This window comes from Lagenorhynchus albirostris, chromosome 12, assembly GCF_949774975.1.
Source record: "Lagenorhynchus albirostris chromosome 12, mLagAlb1.1, whole genome shotgun sequence".
Lineage (NCBI taxonomy): Eukaryota > Metazoa > Chordata > Mammalia > Artiodactyla > Delphinidae > Lagenorhynchus > Lagenorhynchus albirostris.
Window position 1 is genome coordinate 10,164,463 of NC_083106.1, and position 24,330 is coordinate 10,188,792.

At 38.9% G+C, this 24,330-nt stretch overlaps 1 protein-coding gene across 6 annotated transcripts in view; it reads right to left on the reverse strand.

The window, feature by feature from the left end:
* The window catches only part of ARID1B (AT-rich interaction domain 1B), a 411,101-nt gene that overhangs the window by 251,269 nt on the left and 135,502 nt on the right, over nt 1–24,330 (reverse strand). For all 6 annotated transcript variants that reach the window (XM_060168356.1, XM_060168357.1, XM_060168361.1 and 3 more), the window contains one exon: nt 7,732–7,842. In XM_060168356.1, the coding sequence (XP_060024339.1) occupies nt 7,732–7,842 (111 nt within the window). The remainder of the gene's footprint in view (nt 1–7,731; nt 7,843–24,330) is intronic.

Consider the following 24,330-nt stretch of genomic DNA (forward strand, 5'->3'; position numbering starts at 1 on the left):
TACATTGTGAAGGAAAAATAGAAATTTTTGCTCTCAGGTAAGAACCTTCTCTACATGTATTTACTTCCTCTCCTAAACTGACAGTTAATATTCAAAATAGTTCCTTCCAGTTCAAAAGAAAAATAAAAGCAATTAACCAGTCCACAAATGCTGCTCTGAGCTCCTGTTGGTTATGTATCTCTTGTTACATACTACAGATGTGTGCCTTCAGTTACAAACAAAGTGGAAATCTGCAAACTAAAATTTACTTCCTAGCTAACTTGGATAATGTAAAGTAAAATGCATTCAACTCAACGTCTTAAAATGGCCATGCCTGTATAATCTGGAGGAAGCCCGCTACCCCTTCTAGATGCCAGTGAACAGGAGAAGCACCAGGAAGAAAAGGAGGCGGCTTTCTGGCTCAACATGCCAAGAACTGCCATCTGTGGAAACTGAAACGGCACGTTAAAATATGAAAAGGTACCTCTTGAACATCACTCGTTTTTTCGTTCTAGCATAAAAAATTAAAATTAAAACTCGAAGGAGCTACGCTGCTGATAACTGTCCTCCTGGAGCCCCCATGCCCACATGTGAGAATCCCTCACACACACGGCTCTTTGTGGTTTGTACTAAAGCCCAACACTGCTGCTCACCCCCTTGTGCTCAGAGACGGCCCTCTGGTAAAAGAGGCTTATGTCCAGGTATGGTTCTGCGGCTATTTGCATTCAGACCTGACAGTTACGTGCACCCCAGCCTGTGAGGCCACAGAGGAGGCTCCATGGCCTCTCACAGGTCATCTGAAGAGCCGAAAGGCTGGTCAAAACCTTCCAGTCTCCCATTTGTTACAGCAAAATTTGTATGCTGACTTTCCTATTAGCCAGGAATATCTGCATTTATCATCGCTTACTTAATGAGCCTCATTTATCAACTACAGATCATAGTTATCCTTCTATTATCAAAACCAATATCCTGAAAATCAGTTATGTTTCAGCCTCTCTTCATCTCCAATTTTGTCTAGTGTCTATTTTTTACAGTACTCCTTCATTATTTTTTTTTTTGGAATTGACAGTCCCATAAAATGGGTTAAAATTCATTTCCCCCATATTTTAAATGGAAAGCTTCAGAATATTATGTAAAAAGGTCTACAGGAGGTATGCTTAGTTCAAATGTGTTTTTAAAAATGAAATGAATTTCTGAAAATAATGCATCACCACTAAGCAAATACCTCAGCTCTAATGAATTTAGAATTATCCATCTATTTCAAAAGGACTGAAAGATCTCAAATTAGAAACACTTTGCACACAAACATTCGAGTTATTTAAAAACAAACTATAGTTCTTTTTAAATATTAATTTACTCAAGATTTCCATATATTTAGCCTGCTGTAACCTGGAAGAAATCCAAACTGGTAAGGTTTTATTGAACATTCATTTACAGAACAAATATTTAAGTGGAAGATTGTTTTGAAAGAGAGAGAAACATACCTTCCCACTTCCTACGACTTCTTACCTTGCTCAAGGTTCGAGTATTTGCCCTATTTTCAAAATATCACAAAAATACTCTGGGGGATAAAATTACAGAATATCACATCTTAAAGAAATAATCCATGTGGGAAAATAAACATCTGTCAGAGTCACTATCACTTTTCCTAAATTAGGACTTTCAAGTAAGGTCTTTTCATATTTCTCTCAAACTGAATCCAAAAAGAACTGTCGTCTCCATATAGAATAGACCAGAGACTAAAATTACATTTGCAAATTACGGTAAATCCTAGGTAAGAAACGGAATGTTGTACGCTCCATTTAACACTTCTCCAAGATATCAAAATGTGTCTGTATCTTCAGTTTCAAAGTTATGCATAATGGTTAACTGTGTCTGCAGATGCTCTCGCTGACAAGACACCCTTCAGAGAACCTCCTGCTCCATTCACCAGGTGCCCACTTTTTAAGACTTCCATGACTTCAAGACTCAACATACCCTGATAACATTTAGGAAACACTGATAACAGACAGCTGATGTCTTCAGCTGCACACAGGGATTATCACTGCTTGAACACTGAGAGAAGGGGGACAACAGTTTAAATTTCTCTTTTTATTAACTTAGAATTTTTTAAATGTTCAGGACGATTTGAGAACGATCAATCAACAGAAGACAGTTACACTCTTAACCTTTTAATGACAACCACTTAATTCAAGCTCAAGATACAAATTTGAAAACGTTTGGAAAAAGTTCATTCAGCAGCCAAACATCTAATTCTTACCTGGTAGATTTTAACTTTTGCAAAAACCTGACAACTAACAGGTTAAGATCATCTTAAGAATTTGTATTCTTAGATGGATTGAGAACTTGGTAAAGGTAAAACCCAGTTAAAAACTGCTCCGCCTAGCTTTTCCAATAGTTGCTAACTGTCCATAGGAACGATATTATCAAATCCACACACTTAAAATGTCCCTATTAACATATCATTTTTCATACATGCTTCCAAAGTACATGACCATTTACCCCTAACCCAACATGTGCCATTAAAGATTAATAAAACAAACACACACACAGAAGTATTCTTTTTCAATAAAGGGAAATCATTGCATGCTCTGTTGCTAATACCTAACTCCCAAAGAATATTCTTGGTAATAACAGTTTTTCAACCATTCTCTTTCAGGCTTCCAATATCCTGTTTAACACCCTCTATTTCAAAGAACAACCAGCATATACCACCTCCTTCCTTTCACAAAGGGGAAAAAGAATACGTTTTATCTAAACCTCAATACTTCCTTCTAATTGCAAGCTCAACAAAAGAGCCATAAGCACGGTTCCACAGGACATTTAGGGTTTTTACTAAACTTGGACAGATCAAACCCTTTTCATGTCAACCTCTTTAAATGCTTCCTATTTAAGAAAGAAAGGGTCAGAAAGAGGTTTTCAATGACCTGATGGGCCTTCGCAAAGGCCTTTAGAATATGACTGATCATACTCTGTATCTTAGGTAAACAGAATAATGGACCTGCTATCTGAAATACAAACCGGTGGCAGGTCTCTCTGAAGAAAAAAACAAGTAAGTTATTTCTAAACTGAGGAGTATCAGCAACTCTTCAGATCCCTGGAGGAGAAAGCACTATTTGCTTAGAACAAGGAAATTACGGTAAATCCTAGGAAAGAAACGGAATGTTGTACGCTCCATTTAACACTTCTCCAAGTTATCAAAGTGTGTCTGTACCTTCAGTTTCAAAGTTATGCAAATGGTTAACTGTGTCTGCAGATGCTTTATAATAATAGTATAAACATGTATTTACTGAATTCATGATTACTGTTTGTCAATTTATTCACTTTTACAATTAAAAATATACATTATGGTGTTCCAGCGCATAAGACTCTGTGCTCCCAATACAGGGGGCCCAGGTTCGACCCCTGGTTGCGAAACTAGATCCCGCACGCATACCACAACTGTGAGCACGCATGCCGCAACTAAAAGATCCCGCATGCCACAGCGAAGAGCCTGCGTGCCACAACTAAGACCCAGCACAGCCTAAATAAATAAATAAATATTTTTCTTAAAAATAAATACATTACTAAGAAAAGAATGTTTCACACTACTTTCAGATTAAATATACAAAAGTGCCCACTTTTTCTTCTCTTGAAGGTTAAGGTTACCAAAGTAAAACTCAGATGTCATTTTATAATAAAAGAAAATAGTTTTAAGAATAAAACCACCCTGCCAATACAGATAACACATTCATATAATCCTTTAGTATCAGTAGCATATGGAGAACATAGGCTCTCCTGATGTCAATTCAATACCTTGGAAAAGATCCTGTAAGCAATTAAAAGAAAATTCTGCAACTAGGGGAAGAATGTACTGAAAAATTCTTACATAAATTCTATTAGGAAAATACTTACTGAATAAAACATAATAAATACTGTGAAAAGATTCTAGTCTGTTGAGGGTGAGAGGGAGAGGCAAGACAATTATAAAAGTAACTGCAATAGGGCTTCCCTGGTGGCGCAGTGGTTGAGAGTCCGCCTGCCGATGCAGGGGACACGGGTTTGTGCCCCGGTCCGGGAAGATCCCACATGCTGTGGAGCGGCTGGGCCCGTGAGCCGTGGCCGCTGAGCCTGCGCGTCCAGAGCCTGTGCTCCGCAACGGGAGAGCCCACAACAGTGAGAGGCCCGCATACCGCAAAAAAATAAAAAAAAAAAAAGTAACTGCAATAAAAGGATGACTAGTAAATGCCATAAGAAATGAAAAAGTTAAAAAAAGACTCAACAAAAAATGTATTAAATCATAGTTTGGGGGTCAGAGTGTAAATTGAGATATACTCAATGTTTATAAAATAAAGGAGTTGATAAGCTATAGCATTTGTTTAGACCTTCCACTGTATATTTTACTTAATGATGGCTTCACTTCGTATCAGTATTAGAGGTAGAAAAAAACTATAGAATGTGCTCAAATTTTAAGTGATAATATTCCAAGGAGATACAGTCAGTTCTTCAAGCTAATTTTTCTGTCACATGCTATATGTTAAAATTTGTTAGTAATGGTAACACCAATGATATGTAAGCTAATGAACCTCAACAGGGAGAAGGCTATATGATTAAGAGGTATAGAAAGCAGCAGACATTATTAAGGAAGATTTGTTTGGAGCTTAGGTCTGAGTGCATTAAGTGAAAAGCAAATATTACTGGTCACGGCACCAAGACAAATATTAAGTTATCAGTCATTGGCTTCATGTGGATGAGCTGAAGAACTCGGTCAGATGGAAAACACAACTGCATTAGCTACTGAAGATCACCAAGAACTTAATGAAATGCAAATACAGACAAATACCAATTTAAACAATGGTGAGAGGACAACTTGCTGAGAGAAGCAAATTCTAGATCTAGCGTAAGAAAATGCCTTGATTTCTTGTAATGGAAAGTTAACTGTATAACAAAAACATACTACAGAAAATACCCTACATGCAGAAAAACATTACAAACTCTATCAATCTAACCCAACTTAAGCAAAAATTTAAGAAACAACTACTTAAGAAGTTTCCTTCTTATAGTCACATACATAATGGATAGAGATTTGATTATACATTAGAATCATTTTTACCACATATTTTTAAACATACAGATAAGACCCACAATTTCCTTGGTTCAAAATTACAAAACGAGAGATTACAAATATGATGGATGGCCTTTAACCTTAAGTAAAAAGACAAAATTTGCATCACTAACACTTGAAAAGGAAAAAAACACAGCAGAAATCTACAAAAGACCTAATAAATTCAGACGTGATAACAAATACAGTTTCATGGTACTTATAGAATCAATTTATCCAAGTTAGAGTAAAAATACATATTAGAGCCATATAGAATACCAACAAAGCTCTCCCCAGAACTGTAATTACCTTTGTTTTATATAACATATTGATGCAGTGTCTATATCAATAAAAATATATTTCTAAACTCTATATAGAAAAACTTTCTACACAAACAAAACCTGTTGAAAGAAAAGTGGTACACCAAAATTCATTTACATAAAGCCAATTTTCATCTTAACAGATTGGGGGCAGGAGGTTTAGTTAGGTACAACCAACCAATCTACAATTTGTCCTTTATTCAGTAACTGATGCGTCTATGTACTCAGCATAAAACCTGGAAACTTTCCTCTCTAAAAAAAGATTATTGAAATGTTACTGAGTATATGGGTATGGTATGCGCCAAATGTCATGTACAACATTCTTTACAAATGCCGGTTCTCAAAATGTTTAGAAGTAACATAATAAATCTTACTTAATGTAAACATGTTTGAAATTCAAATCAAAATTAAAATCAGCATGCTATTTATCTGTGAGTTACAAAAAGAAACCACCAATTAGGGCATTTCTTTTTTTAATAGCTTCGTAAGAAAATTTATATTATGAGCAACCTTAAATCCCCTAGGGAAGGAAGTAAGATAAACATTAAAGAATAAAGTTAGCCATTGTATGTATACAAATAGAACCATCCAAAAGACTTAAACGGTTGAAGAATATATTGGTTCACTTCCTAAAATACTCTGAGCTCCTTTTCCAGTAATCAACTTTGCACCATCCCAAAGCAGAACTCTTCAGTTTTCTGGGACTACCACACTTCATTCTCCCCCAATTATGCTGTACAGTTAGCTGAAAGTCAACCATTGATTCCAAAGCAGAGCAATGAAAAGAAGCATAGCCTAGTAGGTGACACAGAAGTTCAAATGGATATGAAGAAAGCAGTACGCTGCAAACTATTCTTATAGCTCTGTAGAAAATCGGTATCAATCTTTAACAAATTCTCCAACCTGTAAAACAGTACACATCACCAGCCAATGACAAACCTAAAAAGCTGGGCTTATCTAAAACACTAAAAATCCTGTGGTAAAAAAGTAGAATTCACTGTCAACCACTGCTCACCTTCCCATGAGTCAATTTAAATTTCCTAAAACCACAAGCCAATTTCCAAATGTTCAGCAAATGTTGCATTTATCAACAGCATTCACGTGCATTTGCGGATGCAGGTGCGCGCGCGCGCACGCACACGCACAGGCACACACACCCCCCATGCTCACCAAGCTCTGAATTATCTGAATAAAAAAGCTTACAGCTTAGAACACAAGAGTCCATTACCTTTTTCATTCCTTCAAAAACCAAATAACTAGATAATAAATATTCCAATGTGACTAAAAAATGACCACGGTAAATTTTACCCACTTCCCACCATAGAAATAAAAGCTGTAAAAATTAGGGTTTCAAATACATGTGCATCCGATTCAAAGATATTACACATCCTGTAGCCATCACTTACCTTCTACTCTACGGCTACATATAACTTAAAAATGGGTATGGTATGTGCCAAATGTCATGTATAACATTCTTTACAAATGCCGGCTCTCAAATGTTTAGAAGTAACATAATAAATCTTACTTAATGTAAACACGTTTAAGATTCAAATTAAAATCACGGCTAGTCTGAGTTCCTGTCTTAAATATGACTTCTTAATAGAGATTAAGCAATAACAATGTCTTCACATCAAAATATTTTAACAAGAAAATATATATAAAAATTTGTTTGCACAAATATATTCTTTGAATTTTTAAGGAATATCTCATTTAAATGAGGTTGCCCATGGGGGGATAAAAAAAGAAAATTAAGCCCAGGTGAACTAGTTAAGGGCATTAACATGTAACCTATAATTTAGCTACTACTCTAGTCAATATATACCCAATAATTTGCTAATGGAAATACTTATAAGCTGTATTTTCCAATTTTAAACTAAAATACTTTCTTTTGGGTGAAAAAAGATTGGGTGACTTCTCGTTACATGAAGTCCCAGAAGAAATTCAAACTACCACTGGATGCCTTATCTCATTCTTTGCCAAATGGGAATTTCCTTTACATATAACTCCTATATAGATACCTCTGTTCTGAATCACTACCAGAAAGCAACAGGCTATGCAAAGCACAACTGTACAAAAGAAACACCTTTCTGCCACAAAACCTGTCAGCCAAATATAAGCTTCCAATTGGACTCAGAGATACCTACAACACTGGACTCGGAGACACCTACAAATGACTACACAGCTCCTTTGAGAAGGAAACTGTCAAATAAAAATTAATAAATCACAAATATACCTGAAATCCATAAGCTTCTCCCCCAAGTCTCAATATAAAGTAGAATAAACAAAAACCAATGCTCTTTTTAGAAATCTGTAACTCACTGAATTTCCAAATCAGTACATTAATAGTCTTACTGGTAAACTTGATGGTCTTTCTTGTTGTATTAAGTTCAAGTCTTCATGGTTGGGTTTTCCAGGAGCCAGAGGAGGTTGAGACCTAGTTCCATAGCCTTCCTGAGACATATCCTAAACAAACACAAATATAAAGAAATATCTCAGTGAGTTACAAGCTTCTTTGGTAATCAAGATGAAGCAAAGGCTTATCACAAAGTATCAATTCATCTTACATTTAAGCAGACATCTATGTTATAATTATCATTTCTGTAACACTTTCTCAAAAGCAAAAATAAAATACAAAAAGGCAGTGAATCATCAAGAGCAAAAATACATATAATTAACAATTAAATTTATTATGCAACCATACAACCTAAAGACCATATTTGAGTTCTGCAGGAAGGTGACAGTCAGTAATAGAAGGGAAAGAAAGCCAGCTATAACCAAACTCTCTTAAACCACAGCAAACCAAAAGCTCACGTTATTGTTTAATTATGATTTTGGTTGAACCGTCTTTAATATTACCTTGAAAATGTAAAATAATTAATGAAAACTTTATTATCAACTGACTTTTAATATGCCCTCTCAGCAACCCACAAAACAACACAGTTATTAAGCTGACAGTATCCTGGGGTTTCTACAAAACCAATAAACACTCACGTATAGAATTTCATGTTCACGTGGCACAGTTACCAAAGAACCACAATAAAGAATAAAACAGCAGTGGGAACAAAACACACTAAAAAACCTACTGAAGTAGAGGAACTTATCAGTAACATGGCCTTTCTGGCATCCTGCTGAACACTTTTCCAGGAGGAATTCTGCATGGTTTCAGTATTATGCTGAAATATAAACCAAATACCACGCCAAACTTACTGTATGTCAGATCTCTAGCTGTTTAACTATGCATGCTCAGTTACTAAACATTCTACCCCCATTTACACCCGAAGTCAAACAGCAGGACAGAGTGTAAAATGCTTATTATAGCATGTCTTAATTGGCACTGAAAGTTGAAGAACCAGTTTCTGATTGGGAAGAAAAAAAAAGAATGGAAAATATCACTTAAAAATAAAATTCTCTCCTTCTTCCCTGTCAGTTTAAGTATGTGTTAGAATCAAAGAAACACAATATACAAGTTCTACTTCCCCTGTTAAATTCTCAAAATATTACTTTAAAAATTAATGAGTTGAAACCCTATAAAAAGCTCCTGCTGCCCCACCCCTCTCTCATACAGTATACACTTAAAATGACACAGCTTCTTAAGCCAAGAAACTTTGGACCAATAGCTGGTACTGAAAGTACACAAGCTGTACCAACTAGACTTCACTAGCCAAGTGCTGGTGCAACCTGCCTTTAAACAGGCTCTGAAGCAAAGAGCATGCCAGCAATCCAGCATTTCCCAAGCAACTCTTCTTCCTTTTACATAAACCCCCCAAACAACCAAGTAAGATATCTAGCCTCTAACAGCAGTGCAGAATGCCCAGTCAGTACTATACTTTAGTAAGAGAATTACACTCAGTTGTCCAGGTTTTTATCTGATAACGTTTAGGTGAGGTCTCCGAACACAGGCAGCCCAAGGATATTTAAGAGGTTAACAATTAGACTGGTGGGGGGGGGGGCAAAATCTCTCTCTCTGTCTTACACACACACACACACACACACACACACACACACACACACACTACTTGCTCTGGATCCCAGACTTTCACTTGTCACACGGACTTCCAGCTGCATGTCCTGCAGGTTCCTTTAGATTAACAGCGAGGACTTCAAAATCAAGCCAGGAACAAGGCCTCCGTTCAGGGACCTTCACCCTGTTACCAAAAAACCCCCACGAAGGAGCAGAACGGCCACGCAATGGGCAAACAAACTAGCAGATCCCCACCTGTGCCTCAAACACACACATGTGCACACAAGGTTTACGGGCAGTGCTTAGACACTTGTTTTAGTAAACTGTTAAGAAACAGGAACAGGCTCACATGCCCTATGCTTATAAGCCTTTTACATTTCCTTTTGTTTTCTCTTTGTGGCTAAATGAACTGATTTTTAAACGAGCTGAAAAAGACCGTTACAACTACAGTAAATACACATTTTAATGTGGATACTGTCCCCTCTAAAATAAGCAACACTGAACTAACAGACTATGAAAGCCATCATGAAATTTTACTATGACTTTACATTTCATTTTTTAAGGCTTAAAATTTTTAAATAATTAGATCCCACCAAAATCTCAAACACTATTCTTAACCACAAGAGGCTTTCCGTTATTAAATACAGCTGGAAATAAAACCAAAACAAAATTTAGTGAGAATCACTGAAAATGGAACTTGTTCTGCTTCAATTTATGTTTGAACATAAGGATTAATTTAACCGAGAGAACATCCAGAAAAGGTACCAGGTTTTAACCTAAAACAACCATCATCTACATAACTTACACTGGGACTATAAAGGCTACATTTGGCAGCTGTAATAAAGATATAAAAGTTATATAGCATAACAAACCTGAGGTTTTTCCCCTTCAGAGCTATACTTATTTTCTGGTAGATACTTATTTTCATCTCAGGAAAAGTAAGTAGGAATAAGTAATTTAACAGACAAGAAGGGGCCAATGTCTATCAGAAAATAAGAAATATGTTCAGCACCATATTTTATAAACAACAACTAAGCACAGCCTTCATGTTTAACACATCACTGCAGTCTCTGATATTCAAAGGTTTAAACCAGTGCGCACTAGTTTGCACACTAGTTCACACACACAGATTGTCACTGTGACAAATACACAGCTGTGACTATTTAAGAGAGCATCACACTGTAATAATGCTACAACGCAAAGGAGCCACACAAGGGAAGTGTGGTTTATCCTTTCAGAGCCCTTTATCAGTATTATTTTTCTTCATCTCACTCACAAGCTTTTCACCACTGACTGATTCTGGTTTTAACCATCTTTATGTTATAGATCAAAGGGAAAACAGAGACTGACTCACAAAACAAAAAAAGTGTGAACAGAGCTTGAGATAGGGGCATGTACACATTTGTTTCAGAAGTTTTCACTTAGATGTTACTTTTAACAAATGTCTAGGGACCTCCCTGGTGGCACAGTGGTTAAGAATCCGCCTGCCAATGCAGGGCACACCGGTTTGATTCCTGGTCCGGGAAGATCGCACATGCCACGGAGCAACTAAGCCCGCGCGCCACAACTACTGAGTCCGTGAGCCACATGTACTGAGCCTGCACTCTAGAGCCTGCGAGTCACAACTACTGAGCCCATGAGCCACAACTACTGAGCCCGTGTGCCACAACTACTGAAGCCCGCGTGCCTAGAGCCCGTGCTCCGCAACAAGAGAAGCCACCGCAATGAGAAGCCCGCACACCACAACAAAGAGTAGCCCCCGCTTGCGGCAACTAGAGAAAGCCCGCACACAGCAACGAAGACCCAACGCAGCCAAAAATAAATATAAATAAATAAATTTATTTAAAAATATGTCTAAACATTTACTGAATACCTTGTATGGACCAGTCCCTTCACTGGGTGCTTAACATCTTACGGTGTGAAGGATGACCAGGAAGGAAACACGAGTTATACTGTGCTATTGTGAGGAAGGATAAGATCAAAACTATGTCCTGGCTCTAGTGTAGAGGCCAAGAGCAGGAGTACTTCTGTTTTCTTTTATAATGAAATGAATTAAGTACTAATGGCAACATGGGACTATGCAGAAAATGTAGAATAAAATGTCAAGGACAGGGCTTCCCTGGTGGCACAGTGGTTAAGACTCTGCCTGCCAATGCAGGGGACACAGGTTCGAGCCCTGGTCCAGGAAGATGCCACATGTGGCAGAACAACTAAGCCCGTGCGCCACAACTACTGAGCCTGCGCTCTAGAGCCCGTGCTCCGCAACAAGAGAAGCCACTGCAATGAGAAGCCCGCGCACCGCAACAAAGAGTAGCCCCCGCTCGCCTCAACTAGAGAAAGCCCACGCGCAGCAACAAAGACCCAACACAGCCAAAATAAATAAATAAGTAAGTAAGTAATGTCAAGGACACTTATAAAATATTTGAGGGGCTTCCCTGGTGGCACAGTGGTTGAGAGTCCGCCTGCCGATGCAGGGGACACGGGTTCGTGCCCCGGTCTGGGAAGATCCCACATGCTGTGGAGCGGCTGGGCCCGTGAGCCATGGCCGCTGAGCCTGAGCGTCTGGAGCCTGTGTTCTGCAACGGGAGAGGCCACAGCAGTGAGAGGCCCGCATACCGCAAAAAAAAAAAAAATTGAAAAGGAAAAATATTCCCATGGTATGAGTTCAAAGGATACAAAGAGATAAACAATGAAAAGAAAGACTGTCTCCTACTTCCCAGGATCCCCTCCACAAAGCTTACTGCTAATAGGTTATTTATCTTTCCCCAATCATTCAATGCACAACCAAGTATAAATGTGAATTTAAATCCTTTTTCCTTTAAAAACAACTGGAGCGTATTTGCTGTACACAGTCTCTTCTGTGGTCCCTTAACAATACGTTATATATCTCCTTCTATATCTGCACCTAAACATCTACGTTATTCTCTTTTTTTTGCTATGCAGTATTGTATTAGTCAGTTCTGTGACTTGTTTAACCAGTCCCCCACTGATGGACATTCAGGTTGTTCCCAGTCTCTCCCTACTTCATACAGCACTATAATACACATCCTTGTGCATACATCTTCAGCTGAAATACTTCTGTAGCGTTACTCTCCACAAGGGGAACTCCTGCCGAAGGGTTGGTACATTTAAAATTTTGATGGAGGCTGGCAAAGTGCTCTCAGCAAAAGGAGTGTCAATTAACACTCACAGTCTATCACCTGGCTAAAGATGTTTACCTTAGCATCAGGGTATGCCCAACCACAGTACAAAAGGCAGCAAACTCAGACCAGGGGAGAGGCGGGAGGACTGGTAGATAGTAACAGAAGAAAACAATTTAGACAAACCAACAGTTGTGGTACTAAGAGGCTGGGGAGGCTAAGCCAAGAAGCTAGCAAACACTGGCTGTCTTTAGAGTCCTGCAGAGAGGGCTTCAGATCTGAAACAAGGGCAACAGGGAGCCACTATGGCCTCTAGATCTAGAATGTGATGATTCTCACGTTAGTTAAGAAAGGTTTTTCCAATAATCACATGAAGTACAGATGTACCAGAAAGAGAATCATGATGGTACTTATTACTACTGCAACAATCTAAAGTGGGGTGACGAGGATCTGAGCAGCCTCATAGCATCTCACAATATCTAGGTCAGAATAACTTCTCGCTCCTTTTCTCTTCCTGCTTTGGAAACTCCTATCATCAATCCCAAATACTAATGGGAAACAGATAGGGTCCTGGCACGTAAGACACTGTAGTGGAGAGGAGAGTGCAATCAACTCCACAGAGAAAATGCCTGCTGGCCACACAGGGCTGCCAGTCACATGAACTCATCACTCTGCCCATGAAACTTCCCGTGCTACTGACCTATTTTAGTTTGTAGATACATAAATTTAAAATATCCTTTCCAAAAAGAAAACAATATAAACCTATAAAGTATCCACTTCGAGAACGGACCAAATCACCCCCCTGCCTGCTCAGGAACGCCCTAACGGAAAGAGTACGATCTAGGACAGCTGACACTGCAGGCAGGGCTCCGTGACAGGTGCTGTGCACACTCCACCTTTATAATAACCCCAGGAGATGGTCCCTATTATCTATCACCTTGTTTTTTACCACGAGGAAACAAAATCTTAAGCAATGTGCATAGCTAGTGTCTGAGCACATTGCTAGCATCTCTACGTGATGGACAAATCTTCATTTCCACCCTAACTGTACTCTACAGACAACTGTAAGCTTTAAGCACTATCATATGGATTTGATGTAATTTTAACTTTTTAAGGTATTATCCTAGCTCCCACCTATTCTCCTAAATTCCCTTTTCAGAAATTATGAATCTTAAGTATTTTGTATGTGGGATACTTCCAAAACATTCAATTATAATATTATGAATTAAAAAGTATTCAAACTCCCACAAATCTGAATACAAGGCCACTCTACCTACTACTCGTTATCATCAAATAGTCGTTTAAGGTCCACAGGCTGATGGAAAACAAGATAAAGAGACCCATCTTGCCTCCTCAGATTATGTTCGCTTAAGGATCCTCTGCTGGTTCCTCTCTTTCCCTCCAAGGGCTCCACGCAGACTCCTGGATGGTGATGATTCCCGAATCTCTCTACTTCAAGTCCCATATATCTTAACTGCATTATGAAGGAGCCCCTTGTACTCAAGGAGTCCCTTGTATGTCAAGAAATGACTCTCTTAACTGTCCTCCTCAAATCTGATCCCCTTCCTTCAAGGGCCACCTGGTCAAGGGCATCACCACCCACATGGACTTCTCAGAGCCATTCCACACCCCTTACCTCTCTCACCATCCATATAGACCTGACACATGACCAGACCTAAATCACTGTCAAGTCCACCCCCTTCATCTTCCCTGCAGCTGTCAGCTCCTTTACACTACAGCCTCTTGCCCGCCACGCCACCAGAGCAGACCTGCTAAAACACAAATGGCCATGGTGCGCTACTGCCTGGTAAGGCCTCCTCCGTGGCGCCTACAGAATGAGGCCCACAGTCCTCGCTCCGGCCCAGAAAAGCTCATCAAACAACCTCCAGCTGCCACCCCAGCTTCATCTTGGCCTTCCCCCGGGCCCACTGCAAGTCCTCAGCTTCACGCACTTGACTGCTCACAGGCTTCCACAGGGCCACCTGCCTGCACGTGCAACTCTCTCGGTCCAGGTGGGTGCCCTTCCTTCCGTGTCTGCGAAGCATCGCTGTCTTCAAGATCCTGCTAGAAATTAACTCCTCCATTCCCCCAAACAACTACCTCACAACTTCAGATGTATTCTTAAAATACAGCATTATAAATTCTTAAACTATTTGTTTGTGTATCTCCTGAACTGGACTCTTACTTCCTCTTGGGTTCCCAGCGCTGAGCACCGACAGGTACTCAAAAGCCTGGTGAATTACTGACTGAATGCCTTCCAAGAGCTTACACTTAGAATTAGACACAGCAATACAAAATAAATGTATGAGGACAAACATAAAACTGAACAAAACTTGGGCTCATGTCCAAGAATATTTATCATGTTAACAGCTACACTGCCTGGTAGCAATATGCTACAAAACACATTTTGCTGTTTGTTACTGGCAGTCTTACGGCAAAAAGATGACTATAAAAGAATGTAGTAAAAAAAAAAACAAGCAAAAAAAACTGGAAATTAAGAGGCAGGGAAAAGACTATCGTGATCATCAGTGGTGTCATCAAAAACGAGAAAAATCAAGACATCCTTTACCTCCTAATGATCAGAACAGCAATGAGATATTCTTGCAGGAAAAAAAAAATCTGATAATGAGTTTGATAAAGCCTGTATATCTAACTACCAATTTATAGGAAATTAAAAAGGGCTGAGGAATACACTAAACCATAGCAAATCAATCAGCAAATCTCAAACTGTGGGAACCTCTACTAGAAAAATGACCTAGTTTCTTCAACAAGTTAAGTTGTAACAGCAAAAAGGAAAGGAGAGAGGAAGAGAGGGAGAGATGAAGAGATGAAGAAAGAGGAAAACTATAGAGATGAAAAGGTATCAACCAATTATGAGAGTGGATTTTATTTGGACCTTGACTCAAACTACCCCACAATGTAAATTAAACAGAAACATTTAATCCATTTATGAAACTACTGGAAATTTGAACACTGGATAATTGGTATGAAAAAATATTCTTTAAATGTGATAACTGTATTATGTTTGTGTTTCTTTTTTTAAGTCCTTTATTTTTTAGAGCTATATACTGAAATATTGACAGATTAAATGATACAATAGCTGGGATTTACTTCAAAATAATATTGAGGGCGGGGATTGGGGGGGTGAAGGAAGAGCAAATGTACACACAACAACACTGGCCATATAATCGTTGAAGGCTGAGCGATGGGTGTGTGGGGCTCGTTATATTTTTGTCTACTTCTGTTCATTGTTTGAAAATGTCCATTTAAAGTAAAATGGAGTTAATGGTATGAAAGAGGAATTCAGGAATCCAGAACTGGGACTGAGGCTGTGGTACTGACTCCGGCTTACACCTGCAAGACCACAAAACTTCTGAATTGGTCCCTTGCCTGCAATCCTCAATCTCCCAAGAAAGCCCACTATGCGTTGACCATTTACTCTTTCACAGTTTCTTAACCTCTCCCCATTTTATCTTTAACATGTTTGCTGTACTATTTAATCCTAACATTTAACTGTCTTAAAAAAAAAAAATCGGACTTCGCTGGTGGCGCAGTGGTTAAGAATCGGCCTGCCAATGCAGGGGACACGGGTTCGAGCCCTGGTCTGGGAAGATCCCACATGCTGCACAGCAACTAAGCTGTTGCTCCACAACTACCGAGCCTGCGCTCTGGAGCCCGCGAGCCACAACTATTGAGCCCATGCACCACAACTCCTGAAGCCCGCGTGCCTAGAGCCCATGCTCTGCAACAAGAGAAGCCACCGCAATGAGAAGACCATGCACCACAATGAAGAGTAGCCCCCGCTCGCCGCAACTAGAGAAAGCCCGCGTGCAGCAATGAAGACCCAACGCAGCCAAAAATAAATAAAATTTTAAAAAATTAATAAATAAATAAAAATAAATCCTTAAAAGCATTAAAAAAAATCCCTCCATAATCTTAACCAAATTAACCTTCCCAGTTTCATTTTCCCCTAGATCCCCAGGTAAAACCTCCTTATATTGACTCTGACCCTTTCTGGACCTCATCTCCTGATCAAGATGCCCTCCTTGCCTAAATCTGACACTCTTACACTGACTTTGGCTCAGCCTCTTAAAGGCCCAGTGTCCAATTTCACTGACTCCAAAATGCCTTTTCCAGCCACAGATCTCGCCAGAGACCACAAACACTTGAGTCAAACCAACCCAAGCTCAAATTCCAACTTCTGGACTATTCACTAGCTGTGCAACCCTGAACAAATTTTCCTGAGTTGTTTCCTGCTCTGGAAACTGTATCAGATTGAGCGGCGCTGAGAAGGCTCAGGGTACAGTGCCTCCTTCCCTCCCAGTGCCTCTGCAGCTTAGGCACATGGTACTTCAAGAACAGGGGCTGAATGGGGTTTCTTATATATCACGACCGCTATCTTTTAGGATAATGGTAAGTCACTTTAATTCTAAGTCCATATCAATACTTTCCCTGCATCTTCCCTCACCCTTGCTCCAAAAATCTTTTACATCAGGTTAAAAAAATCACAGGACCAAAGCTCATATGGTTTTTTTTACTGCTACTGATTCCACAGGCAGACGCGAAGCTTATATTAAAGCCTTATTATCTGTAATACACTAGATATACTGATGAGTCCAAAGGCTAGATTCAGAATATTGTTAATTTTCTATTAACTGAAAGGCATAATTATTTCCATTAAAAAAGAACCATTCTAGAAAAAGAACAGGCTTATCCAAACTACTTTGTTATTTTCTTTCTGATGAGTCTCATTAATATTGATAATAGATCCCTCGCTACCACTGTAGCCTGCCATCAACAAGAATGTCACTATGACACGGGACTTACCAGTATACCTGAGGCTGCAGCTGCCCCTACGCCTGCAGTAAAGAGAAACCATGAGAGGACTGGAGATTAGAGAGAGGAGCCAGCAAGAGCAGCTGCCTCTCTTACGTTAATCAAGTTAGGACCCTGGAGGCCACTACTCTGGCATTCAAGACTTAAGAAAATCCTTTATTTTATTTTGGTTTTTGCAAGAACTTCTTCCTAAACTAACAAGGGGTCCAGAGTGAGAAGGGAAGCTACGTGGTTACCTAAATTTCACTTCTCCTAAAATACTAAAGAGAAATATGAAGATACTCAAGAGCTAAGGACTAAAGTAATTAAGATTTTTAATAGATTAATTAATTTTATTAAACTCACAAAGCAAATGAGCCACAGTAAATGTTCAGCTGTACTTTTTATAGGGAAAAATAGTGTATGTAATTAATAATAATAATAATACACAGAGCAAAAAGAAAACCCAGCTCTGTAACTTATCACTTAAAGAATTTCCTCATCCATAAAAACAAGATAACAGGAACTTATCTCCAAAAGTTCTATTAATGATTAAAGGAGGGACTAAGCAATGAGCACTGTGCTTGACACATTTGAATGTTCAATAAATGTCAGCTATTGTTATTTACATTATCTAAAACCACATTTAAGAATAAGAATCAAAATTTTCACTGAACCACTGGAACTTCATCCTGTGACCACGATGCTGCTGACAGCAGCAGCTAACAATTATGTAACATTTACTCTTCACCAGGCACTCCTGAGAGTACTTTACTCACTGAATAAACGCTTATGGTCTCGACATCAACTCCACGAAATAAGTACTATTTTCAGATGAAGAAACTGAGGCACAGAGGTTGAGAAACTCGCCCAAAGTCCAAACTACAGAGTCAGAAACTCTGGGTGTACAGTTCAACAATGTGTGTTTTAACAGGCCTTCCAGGAGATTCTAGTGCTCACTAAAATTGGAAAAACCCTGGGTGAACAATTGCAAAGGCCCGCAACAGTGGCCTTAAGACCTGAATTTCAGCCTATCTCTGAAACAAAATGCATCTCTACTGTAAACAACAATAAAGAAGACAGTAAACCCTAGGGAACTATATTCAACCTCCTGTGATAAGCCATAATGGAAAAGAATATGAAAAAGAATGTATATATTTGTATAACTGAGTCACTTTGCTGTACAGCAGTAATTAACACACTGTAATTCCACTATACTTCAAAAAAAATAAAATAAAATAAAATAAAACAGAGTTGGGATCAAAACCAAGCCCCACCACATTCAGGCATAACTTGCTGTAGGACCTCTGAGGGTCACTGTTAACATAATATAGGGGGTAACATCCATCTGCCATGCTAGAGTACAAGATTGGAAAGCTCTGGTTAGTATTTCTGCTCTCCATGGCTCTCAAACTTTGGAAGGCATCAGAATTGCCCGCTGGAGTTAAATGCAGATCCCCAGCTACTCCCCACCCCCCCCCAAACAGTTTTGGAGTAAGAGAACTTACTTGAGCAAACACTCCAGGTGATTGTGATGCAGACAGTCCCTTTCTCTCTTTTTAGGAAACCACAGGTGTACACGTATCCAATGGCTCCGCCTGACCCTACTTCCAGCTCTATCTTTCCTTCACCTCCCAAGGCTAAATAATGCAAAGAGATATGCATCCACTCCTCTCCCCGAAGTCTAGCACTCTAAGGAAAATCAGTCAGTGGACTGGAGCTGGTTCTGCTATCCTTCCAGGAAAAAAGGTGGTCACTGCCCACACTAGCAATGCAGTTCTAAAAGTAACCCTATGTTTCAAACATCTGCAGATAATCATCTTCTGGAATACATATACATAGAGTTTGTTACCCTAAGAACTTTTAAAAATCAAAGAAATTGAGGAAGGAAGAACTTTACTGTTATATATGTAAGTTATGTTTTACTTTATTTTCTATACTTCAACAAATTGAAATGAGCATTTAAAGACAAATGAAGACAGCTGAGAGTAGCAAAAAAACAATCCAGGAAAAATAAAAATTCCTCAATCTCCCTAGTGTCAGAATTTAAATATCAAACAAAGAGAATTGTATGAACAAATATAATGAGCCTCGATGATGCTTCTAACTGCATAACCTATTCTATCCTCAGCTTCATCCCTCAGTCCCAATGGGGCGTCAGAGGAGAGAGAAAGTTGAAGGGGTCTGAAGAGAACCACATCAGGTGTGAGTGGCAGTTCCTCGCGATATCCCCCTCTGCAGAGGAGGGGCTTCCTCCCCCATCTGCTCGCCGAGTCTGGGCAACTAGGATAAAGAGCTAGAGAACAAGTCCCGAGTGTACCCAAGTGTCCGGGCATCCAGTTCAATCCCATGGCTCCATCTCTATTGGAGACGGAGACGGAGATGGAGATGGGGGAGAGGGGAAAGAAGAAAGTGAGGAAAAGAACTTTAAAAAGCTCACTCACTACTACAGCTACGTTAGAAACAGGGAATGGTGTGGAGCTTAAATGATTTTTAGACCAAATCCTGCTCTCGTGTTTGAGATTTTTCTTCAGCTTTTCATAAAACGTATCTTAAACAATGTAAGGTTTTCCTCTTCTATCACCACAGCAGACAGTCACAGCCAGCTGATTTGATCTTCTGCACATTTCTAAGGAAGCCTGATGCTCTGACGAGCAGCCTGCGGGACAGGTCGGAGCACAGCCTAACCCGGGGCCAGGCTGCACACACATCCCAGGCCCGCCTGGGGCTTTCCTCTTCTCAGGAGGGAGCTTCCATCACCTTTCCAGAAGTAAATTAAGTACTGAAAATATGGTTATTGCTCTATAATTCCTCACTTCCTGGCTCTGTTTTCCTTTAATTCTGGTACTTGAAAGGAAGAAAATTATTTTAAAAATATTCTGAACATGAATATGAATAGCATTATCAAATTATAGTCCAATGCAGTTAGAGTCCCAGGTACAATCCGAAACATAAAAAGAATAACTATTGAAAGTTTTCCATCAGAGAGCCAAAAATGCTTTATTACTGGAAACAATCTGTGCAAGATGTGAGAATTTTCTCTTCCTTTTCTCCACTTTTAATAAAATAAAAGCAAAGACCCAGGCAGGCATAGTTGCATAGGACCACCCTGATTTTTACAGCAATTAAAACCAAAACATTCATAGCAAATTTTAACATTATCAAAAAGTTTTTCTTCATTCTCCAGTAGTTTTTTCTATTTGCTTATTTAAGAAGCTTTCAGGAATAACAAGAACCAAAACAAAACACACACACGAATATACACACGGAACTGACCATTCTACATAAACTGAAACTTTCATGGCAGCAAGTTACATGTATAGTATATTCAAAATTAGTGCTACATTTTTAATATACTGCTCTGTCTCCCACGGGACAAAAAAGTAGGAGAGAGGGGAAAAGTTGCCACTTTCTCATTCCTGTCCTCCTAACCTCTGACCCCTACCCTCCCCCCCAGCCAAGAGCCTTGCCAAGCAGGCCCTGAGCACCACGTGAGCTCCCAGGAACGTCTCCAACCTGAGTCTAGAAGCAGTTATGCGGTTGGTTACCCAAGCGAACAAGCAGAAATCAGTCTAGGAGTGGGTCTTGCTCTGACCTGAAAGCAACTCAAAAGTTTTCTCCTCAGATGCTCACAAGCTCTTTAAACATAAAAGGAAATCCCCAGCCCTGGTTCAAAGCCTAGGACAACTGCGAGCCTGGTCAGCAAGAAAGAAAGAGAGTCAAATGCAAAGGAAACCCCAGGCTTCACTAGCAATCTCCTTTAAAACAAATAATACCTTTATCAACTGACATCCCAAAAGTTTTTATTATCAAGTTAATTAACAGACTCCTGTGTTAATATCTAAATGCTGGGCAATTAATGGCAGCAAACTATAAATGTCCTTGTCTTTGCTCTGACAACAAAATCTTATAAAGCAAACGACATGAGCGCTTCAGTAATGTAACACAGGTCTTCTATGCCTAATTTCCTCCAGAAGCTGCAGAATACAAGTGGCTTATAAATTAACATCCTGTTATATAAATAATAAGAAACAAAGATTAGAATAAATAATTAACAATAAAGGTCTGTGCCACAATGCATCACCGTCAATACACTTAATGTAACATCTGAACTCCTTCAGAGACTTCAGTGGCAAGTTATTAATTCTGAAGTATTTTACCCTCGTTTCCAATGCTATCACCTTCTTTTCAAAATGATGCCCGTTTTCCAAATACTTTGTTTACTGCATCTCCTTCTGAAAAATTCTGTCCACAAAGATGTCCAAATGAAGTGGTATTTTAGAAAATATAATTTAAACACTCGTTTCTACCGACGCACATGTAAGCAGACTTAGACTTCCAACTGGCTTAACTACTGAGCGATGATCCACTGTTACAAGTGAACCGCTGAGCTAGAACTATTTTCTGCTTTAAAAAAATTATTGAAAAATAACCTTTTACTTCATTCTTAATCACTGAGGAAAAGCAATGAAATTCACCAGTTCCAAGCATAATTAATATGTTCCTTCTAAATGACCTTGACTACTGAACCAAACTTAGAGTCTAGTTCGGTATCATTCAGGGTTGGGCATTACCTCTGTTCTCACTAACAAAGAGTTAGCTACCCCAAGATCATTTTTTCTCTCACCAGCAAACTCTTACTCATTCTTCAAGACCTCCTCTGGGACACTTTTACTAGTATCTAGTCATAGCTTGAAAACACACCTCTCCTACTGTACTGTCTGTCATCTGCCCATGTTGACCCTTCTATTCAGCTGGGAATTCCTTCACTTCAGATACAATGTCTTATTAATCACTGGATTCCCAGCATAGAGAACATTCCCAAGCACAAAGGGATTCAATAAACAGTTTATGTTTTGCTTTTCCTGTCTTCTGCAACTTTTCCAATAAGCCTGAGGTTAAAAAAATATATTAAAAAGATAAAAGTTGTACCTTGAGAAGTATACACATTCATAATACCCAATATTTCTCTCAAGAATCTGAGATAATTCTACCGGCTGGAAAAAAACTATACCTAAAAAGGCAAAGTTTGAAATACTCTCACTGCTTTAAACTAGAGTTTTGTTATTGCTGTTGCTGTTTTAAGATCCTGATATATCCTCTTTAAACTGAGACTTACTTGAATGGAGTTACCTCCTACAAATTTTCTCTAAGGAAAGAAAGATTTTTTTCTAGCTATGGAAACAACAGTGTAGTTTAAAGCCATGAAAACAGTGTTCTGCAAGGCTGCCAACTGTCACAGTCCTGGAAAGGAAGCTGAATCAGCACAAGACCAATGTCAAAGGAAAGGGTATTGACAGACAGTCTGGTTTCCATACCAGGCAACTCCCTTCAGGTTACTCGATTCTTGGAACACTGCCCTTGACACCTAGCAGCTGCTTCCGTTAGGAGCAGTGGGTAGAAGGTCTGGGAGAAACGTGTGCCACAAGAGAAACATGATCTCTTCTCCAGCATCTCACGAGAGTGGAACTGAAGTAGGACAGGAGTTGAGAGGCAAAAGGAAAAAGACGACGAGGCTATAGGTACAAGGAGGAGAGAGGAAGGTAACGAGAGTTTGCTCTCGTTACAGTGAACCAGGAAACAAACCTAACTATAATACTTTATGACCCAAGAATGACAAAATGGAAACTTTGAAACAAAAAATAAAACCATGAAAACTTACGGCATTAAGGGAGGTTTTCTCTACTGTACCGAATTATTAAATCTCAGGTGAAGGAGTTTGAGCAAGTAAGCTAGGATACAAAAATGCTTCCAAGTGGAAGCAACCTCTTCAAATAGCTTTTTTTTTTAAACAAGAACTAAATTTTAAAAGAACTTTAAAATTAACACCTTTTAAAAGCAGGAAATGTCAGCATGCTGAGTAAATAAAATGTTTGGTGACTGGACAGTTCATGTCCCTGTTGTATTAGTTCATCTCTTGGACTACAATAGGAAGAATAAACCAGGCCTACTGTTACTTACTGATTTTTACTGTGTGTGTGTGTGTGTGTGTGTGTGTGTGTGTGTGTGTGTGTACACTTTATTTGCAAACTTAGGATATCTCCACACTTTGGGGTACCTTACTTTTTCTGTTAAACAATTCTGTGAGCATGTTATTTAAAATGTTCAATATTTTCATTGTATAGAATTGCTGTTATATGGTAATAAATCGCATGGATTCAAACCCTGTTCACAATTTTGAGCTGTTCATACAATATAACTCTATCACTCTCATTTGTACCAGTGGAGTTCATTGTTATTACACACATAGATGCAAGCCCCAGACTATTTCACAAGTCTTCTAATGTAGACACATCTGAGCAATATTTTATTATAAACTTTCTGTCCTTTCCATTACATTTATGGCATTATACTGATGTTTGAAACTTTGTATATAGGTAACTAATTATGTATGAACTTTATTTCAGAAAAAAATAAGGAAGCCTAAGTTATTCATATTGATAAGATTTCAAGGGGGCGGTTAGTTGTCACAAGGATAAGGAAATGCAATGAAATTTAAGGGTGTAAGGTAGGAATGCTAGATTGTCCTATGATGTATAAGAGATTGATCCAACAGATCATCATACCACATTCACTTCACAAGACCCAGCATTCATTTAGATGTAAAAACAAACAAAAAGCTAACTATTTGTCTAAGCCTAGAACCCAACTCCATTCTGCATATAAGAACAAACTATTGTTAAAACAACTTTATTGATATACTGAATTTTCTAGGAATAAAACTACCATATATACTGAGGGAAGATTATATTTTGTTTTGGTCGGACTCTGACCAAGAGCTGCTCATCATCTTAAAAGATGACATCTCCACTGACAACCCTGCCTAAGACATCTGAGAGGCTGATACCACACTCCTGCATCAGCCTCATTGTGTAGCTGTCAGGCCCACACTGATCCCACATATACACGCAAGCTTTCATTTCACAAACCTTCAATGTAGTCATGCCCGAGCATTTATTTAGTTAAATACACAATATTTTATTATACACCAATTTCTTTTCACTTTTCCATGTACAGTTAGTGCATTATTGAGAA